We start from the raw sequence: 7,649 nt of genomic DNA on the forward strand, positions 1-7,649 counted from the left end.
AATCTGCACGTGCGTCTCGTAGGCTGTTCATAGTTTTTGTTCTATCAAGCTCCTGCAAGGTGTTACAATAGTTGTTATACATCCTGCGAGGTGTTACAATCGTTGTAATACCTCCTACGAGGTGTTACCACAATTTCAAAAACTCCATATCGTGTTACACAAACAGCCAGTAGGTTTATAAGTATGGTTAAACACGCCTTTTAGCTATACTTCAGCAATCAAGGATGGGGACACCTGAAATTTGCTTCACACATTGTTCACATGTGTGTTAAAAAGAAAGTAGAAGTCTTGTTACGGTGATCATTTATTTACACATAGACATAGTATGACTTCACATGTTTAGGTATATATGGGGAAGTAAAAAGGGACTCTTGCGTTGACACCTTATGTTTTTCTCCTTGTAATGTGATCATAGATGACAACTTGGATGAATCTCGGCGTCTCTACCACTGTCCGTGTGGAATTGTCTCCCGGAGTCTGGGCCTGCAACATGTCGCCATGGAAACACATGAGTTGAACACATCTCATATGACTTGCATTCTTATTATAACTGACCACTCAACTACCTGCGGAGGCATATGGGTGACAATGAAGTACCGATAGTCATGAAATATGCTAGTTCCCAATTCTATTATTGGACAGGGTTAGAAATAACTGCACAGTTGAGTTAGGCTGTTTTCATCTTGGGGAGGTAACTTTTAGCAAATATGATATTTTAAACTGCGTATGCAATATATATGAATAACACTTTTGCAAAACTCATATCAGCTGACATGATGATTTACAGCAACTCATTTGCACGAAATCTTACTGTAGCCAATGCTTGTGTTTAGATTTGTTGATGTATTTATATTAATCAATCTAACAAAGTACACGTTTGTTGAAAATTCTTGTTATGTTGAAAATTTGTGAATGTTGAAAATTCTTGAAGCAATCATTAATGTCAACAATATGATTATTGATATTGAACCAATTAACTTATTGTCATTTTTTTATCATTTGCAAAGAATTGTTTCGTTCAATTTACAACAACTGGACTAGCGACTTTCTATCTGGGCAGGTAACTTTTGTGAATTGCCAGTCCGGCTGGCTTGCCAGATTTTTTGTGAATTATCAACACTGGCTTTAGTATTCTTTTTCTGTACATAAATAAAAAATATTGTACTTATTATCATACTGAAAGTTAGATGAATGGATAGAAACTGCATAATCAGAGGAGCATTATAGGTAATATACCAACAATATTTGTGGGGATTTTTCCATGAAATTGTGTGCTCAGTCTTCACTTAAAAAATATCATCACAAACATCCAAACTTATTTTTGTTCAGTACAGTATTTGAGTTCGTGAGTGAGTGAATTCCAGAGAGAGTGAGTTTTGGAGATCTTGAGTGAGTTCATGAGTTCTTGAGTGAGTGAGAGAGTGAGTGAGATAGGTTTTGAGTGAGTGAGATAGTTTTTGAGTGAGTGAGTGAGTAAGTGAGTGGTGTCGCATGACCTGACCAGCAATGGTAAAGCTATCGAGTGATGTATCAACAAATCAAGTGATTGATAGTATGAGCAATGGTGGTTTGGATTAAAACTGTTCAACTCACCTTTGGATCAACATTGATAATTTTCCTGTCTCTTTTGTTCTTAAAGAGCAGACCTGAGGCATTTTCAGCTATCACTTGGTAGTTGGGCGTTGGGTTGGAGGTGGAGGTCTGGGTCTCCCAGTTGTAGAAGCTACATAACAGACACATTGTTACACATCAGTAGCTACATAACATATATCCTTTGTCAGACATCAGAAGATACACAACATATATCCTTTGTTACACAGAAGCCACACAACATATATCCTTTGTTACACATCAGAAGCTACATAACATATATCCTTTGTTACACATCAGAAACTACATAACATATATCCTTTGTTACACATCAGAAGACACACAACATATATCCTTTGTTACACAGAAGCCACACAACATATATCCCTTGTTACAGATCAGTACCTATACAACATATATCCTTTGTCAGACATCACATATATCCTTTGTTACATAGATGCTACACAGCATATATCCATTGTCATACATCAGAAGATACACAACATATATCCTATGTTACACATCAGAAGCTACACAACATGTATCCTTTGTTACACATCAGAAGCTACATAACATATATCCTTTGTCAGACATCAGAAGATACACAACATATATCCTTTGTTACACAGAAGCCACACAACATATATTCTTTGTTACACATTAGAAGTTACAAAAACATATATCCGTTATTACACAGAAGCTACACAATATTGCTAAGCAGCAAGAAAACGCTGAACATATCGCAACAGTTTCAGATACTGATAAACAGAAAGTTTGTCCTTAGATGGTAAGTAAAACAGAACTAGTTTATGTGAAACTATATGAGTCACTTACACTTCAGGCCGTCAAGTCTTACCTTAAGTCTGATGGTCTAGGTAACAATCTCTTGCGACCTCCAAAATAAGGCTCAAAATCCTCAGTCTTCAAACGATGAGCGTAGTCTATGTAGCCAGAAATCTCCTGGCCTCTGGCATTCTTGTCACGGATGAATATTATTGTCTGAAAGTTGATAATTGTTTAACAATGAAATACGCACAACATATAAAAGCAGTAGAGATTGGAGTTAGATTGTACGCATCTTTCAACAGTACTTCAGTTACATCACAGTGTGCGGAAAATCAAACTGAGAGAATGATGGAGGTTGTAGATCTTTACCAACTTTACCAAACCACAAATATGGGTGAACACAAAAAATCATAACTGGGCAAATAGGGGATTTAAAGCCACAATCAGAAGATCCTGGCAGAGCAAAGGGATGCAAATGTGAACAATTCAAAACAGCGATTCATTCCCCAAAAGCAGATGTATTTCTGACACAATCCAGGTCAACAATACAAATTCAACAATTTGACAAACCAATATGAACTTGAAACAAACTGTAGCATAGAATAGTCTCATTGACTGCTGTAGGTAGGAAACTTCCAAATCGGGTGGTAAGACTCGCTGACTTTGTATCCCACTGTGTAGACCGAAGCTCATGATGTCAATCACTGGATTGTCTAGTCCAAATTTGGACTTTTTACAGACTGCAATCACATAACTGGATATGTTGCATAGCTTAAGCAGTGTCGCAGTTGAACTGTTGTGTAGCTTCTGATGAGTAGCAATTCTGAATGCAGCGTTAAACAACATACAAACAAACAATTGTAGGTAGGCAGGCTATTGCTCATGTGAAGCGGCAAGGTTCAGATCATATTTTTGAAGAGCATATTTTCTTGTTTATGCAGCATTGCCTGTACAGACAGATGTGTATATTCAGTATTTCTGTCCCTTACCTTGTGATACATATTTTCATGCAGAGACAGATCCAGAATTTTGAAAAAGGCGGGGTTCTGAGGGTTCTATGGAACCTAGGGAGGGACCCCCTTCCAATGTCATAGATGGGTATACCGTATTTGACGTAATATGTGCCCCGCTCTAATAAGCACCTACAGCGCTATTTCCTAATATATTGGCTAGTGAACAATCCCAATTAGTACCTTTTCCGATTGATCAATGTACACAAGACTTATTTATTTGTGTATAATATGCACTTGTGTGATATATGCACCCATAATTATGGGCAATTAAATTCTCGAAAATATATGTACATGTGTATAATACGCACAAATACTTCTGTTATATCATTTCAGGCTGTCAGCATAAACCAAAACATTTACAATCTTTTTTATCTCACCAAAATTATATTCTAATAAGAACCCTCTATTTCTAATTTTGAGAGTGTCCTGGGCGCTTATTACGTCGAATATGGTATTATTATTTGCGAGGTGATCCCTCCATATATGCAGGGCTCATATCTGATTGTCCTGTTGTTTCTAGATGTAGTGTACACTTTCTAGTGTATGTAATAGTCCACATTTCCCAACACAACCTTGTATCCCACATGACAGATCAAGTATCAAGAAAGTTGGTGAATGGCTAACTTACTGTCATCTTGCCACTTCTGTTGGCTTCCTCTCTCTGAGCCAGAGCTTTTGAGAACGGATCTTTCAGGTCCTTGCCAGAGCTTGCCAGTGTTCTGTGATATCATCACAACAGAGTGAGTAATTCATCATCAAAGGTCAACTGAAGTATTATCAAGTTTATGTCTTGTTTTGATGAGGTAACAGTGTCAATATCAGGCACAGAATGCATGTGAACGATGTTGGCAGGTATGGTTTTGTGTTTGTAACTCAACTCAAACATTGTGTACTGGGAGTCTGTTAGCAATAGATTTAAGTCAACATATCGTCAATGTAAAGTGATGCTGCTGAGAATACAGGACTGAAGGTCGATTCATCACAAATACATCGTCATATATCAAACAAAAATATATTAATTCCCATTTTATAATTTTTGTGGCAGGTATTGCTTAAGGTAAAGAGTAGCGCCATTAAACAATGACATTTCTGCACTGTCATCTTCCCGAGGCAAGGGAGTTAACTGACTATAAAAGTCCAGTTTCCACCCTTGCCGAACTAGACTGGTATTATGGAGTTACATTTTGGCTGGACTAACGAATCTATGCATAGTCCAATCAAAATCACTCACTGAAATCGAAATCCGGTTCGTAAACTGTCATCAGAGACCATATACTATTATATGGTCTCTGCTGTCAGGCAGAGTTTGGTCGATTGCAGGATTTGCACAGCATGTCCACTGCCAACTCGTTGTCAACAGATATTTTCCAAATCTTTTCAAGTTTTTTTATCAAGGTGCTCACGTGATTGTGATACCCGTTTTATCACAATATAGATCTTGATTGTTGATCAGATCGTCTTTACTGGGCGCCACCATTTTTTTAAAAGCAAATGCAAGTGATACAAGAGGTGGAATCTGATTGGTCCATAGGAGAGGCATAGAAGGGACATAATCCGTAACAGCCACTGGTGGTGCTCCGATCGAGCCCAGGAATTCAAGCCTAGTTTGGCAAGGGTCACTTACTCTCTTGTCTCGGGAAGATGAATCTATGTGATTCCAAAATATTTCAGATGTTTACTATCAAAGAATTATACTGAACACAATCAATATGTCATTGTAGGATTAGAAATGATTAAGCATATATATTTCACACACTTCTGTTGGCTGCGTTTGGAAAGTCTGCTAGCCTCTGCTGCCCGCTTCCTGGCCTCAAATTCCTCACGCTTGAGAACCTCCCCACTGCCTCTGTAGCCCAGCTCCACCAACTGACGTGCAAGCTCTTCATCCTATAAATGACATTAACCACAATGAGAAAGACTCTCAGGAAATATAGCAAGAAAACTGATGTACCAAAGTGGCACTCTCTCAAATCAAAATGGTCATGGTATTATTATTATCATGGCAGTAACCAAGGTAACAGAAATTTGCTTAAAGGCAAATATTGCTAAAACCATGTAAAAATATCAAAATGGAAAAAGTAAAAATGGCATCATGGTAATGACATTTATAAGCACAATATTGAAGGAAAAGTAACTTTTATGCAAGTTGGCAAGTTTATCAGTGAGGGATCTATTTGCCTGGACATTGAATAAGAAAATCATATCTTTATTTCACCAAAATGAGTCATTGTCTATTGACATATTATATTCGGACCCTGTGGTACCGCAGCATTCATCGTATCGCGGCATTTGCGACTTCTGGTAGTTCACTTGAGAAAAACATCCTCGCGGAATTTTACTAATGCAAATCAGTAACCAGGAAGTGCTCGTTTTTTTAAAAACAATTTCAATTTCTGTGGAATGTTGCATCTACTGTAAGTAAGGATTTATTAACACGTTGATACTTAGTTCTGGCATCTCTTTAATACTGCCCTACCCCTATCTAGCAATGGACTACAATATAACCCATGGTTTCCTAAGTGAATTTTTTCTATCGATCTGAACTGGATCATCTGCATATTCCTGGTGACAAGTAAGGTAACAGAGGTGATGTTGTCCACACATTATTCCTGCTATGTGGCCACAATTTCTTTGGAGATAATAAGGGCAATAATGCCATACTTAGCAACATGTTCTTCACCAGTAGCCTAATGATAAATACATACTGTTGCCTTTAAAGGAGTGCTTTTTATATATGTATTGTTAACTTTAAACATTTTTTCCCACTTTTTTTGACAAATTTAGTTTCTTACATTTTTAAAAATAAAAATCTAAAAATATTTTTTTCTGATCCTGTGTTATTGATTTGATATTTTGTTTCTTACTTTTCGGTAAATATGCATTAAATGCCTACAAATTATTTACACATACTAAATTTTACTTCTGCTCTGTTTGCACTTGTCTGGATAAAATCACTGTAGTCTGGCATCATCATACTTAGTGGTCGGTAGAATCATGTCCTGTTTTTGTCTTATTCGGACCTCCATACACAACTTGGTCTCTGCCTTGTCAAACCGAGAACGATGCCCGGTGCACACTTTCACTCGGTGCGACTAATGTAATTATGAAGTAATGAATTTTTATCGGTAAAATATGCATAGTTAGATCAAACAAATGACATCTGAACATGAATAATCATAAAGGTTAGGGAGTTTGTATTGTTCTGCTTAGCATGCATAACAAGTACCGCAATACCCCGAAGGTTGCAGGTTATATGGTCTTTTATGTGCATGTGTAGCTGGACACTTGAGAAATCTTGATTGTGTTACGTTGTAAACACTATTAATGAATATCACTTAGGGTGTTGAGAAGCATACTTTATGTATCTCACACTTGTGTCAGTATTAGGCCTATTGTCATTCATATGGATTGCAAAATAATGTTCGGCCAGGGCCTTTCATGTGACCTCGACTAAAAAATTAATTATTATGAAGATTAAAATGAATCTGCATTCCTCAGCGACTAGTAAAGTTATGGAATTACAATCAAATATGCAGGGTTTATCTCTAATATGGTCCGGAAAAGATAAACAGACAATGTATATTCTCCATGAAAACATCACTCCTACCCCAAATGATATTCATAATGACAATCATGTCACAGTCTTATTCTAAAACGAACTGTGTAATCGGACAAAAAAACCCATCACTGACTAGTAAGTTATCAAAAACACTACCTCGAGATAATATAAATCCAGGGACGTTATCTGTGAATCCAGAAAATCTTCATATGTGTTGAATTCTGTGACAATATTGTCACTTCCACTCGGTACCTCCTCCTCCATGCTGAAGGTTGTTTACATGAGACCTCTCACCAACTATGCACTGACGGATATACCGACGTGTAAGAAAATAGTCCACAATTAAATGTTAATCTCAACAATGATGGACAAGCAGTACATATAAAATGTTATAAAGGTTGGCACTATCTGTAAAAATAAACTGTAGGTTATACGCACAAAGCTCGTATATGCTTCTTATAGCTGTGTTTCAATGAAGACACATTGTACCGGTACTCGCGTAAGGATACATAGTTTTCCATAGCAACCTGAATGGAGTCACGTTTTCATGGAAACTGGCGGGATGGTGACGCCGAAGTTTGAATGTCAAAATAGCGAAAGCATTGATTTGACATGTCGCCAGTATAGTGTCATTTAAATCGTAATAGAATAATTAATATTTTGTGAATGACTATCTCCTAGACGACCTCTGTTCTGTATCC

The 7,649-nt window shown here is 37.1% G+C and overlaps 1 protein-coding gene across 1 annotated transcript; it reads right to left on the bottom strand.

Annotated features, from left to right (window-relative positions):
- Positions 1-300: 300 nt before the first annotated feature.
- On the bottom strand, positions 301-7,217 carry LOC139469652 (cilia- and flagella-associated protein 299-like). Its single transcript, XM_071251881.1, has 6 exons — positions 7,105-7,217; positions 5,146-5,276; positions 4,018-4,108; positions 2,447-2,589; positions 1,594-1,723; positions 301-483 (listed from the first exon to the last, which is right to left on the bottom strand). The coding sequence occupies exons 1-6, from the start codon at positions 7,210-7,212 to the stop codon at positions 385-387; spliced, it is 702 nt and encodes a 233-aa protein (XP_071107982.1). The 5' UTR covers positions 7,213-7,217; the 3' UTR covers positions 301-384.
- Between the last annotated feature and the right edge of the window lie 432 nt (positions 7,218-7,649).

This window comes from Haliotis cracherodii, unplaced genomic scaffold (assembly GCF_022045235.1).
Source record: "Haliotis cracherodii isolate W230 unplaced genomic scaffold, xgHalCrac1.p SCAF_2, whole genome shotgun sequence".
NCBI lineage: Eukaryota > Metazoa > Mollusca > Gastropoda > Lepetellida > Haliotidae > Haliotis > Haliotis cracherodii.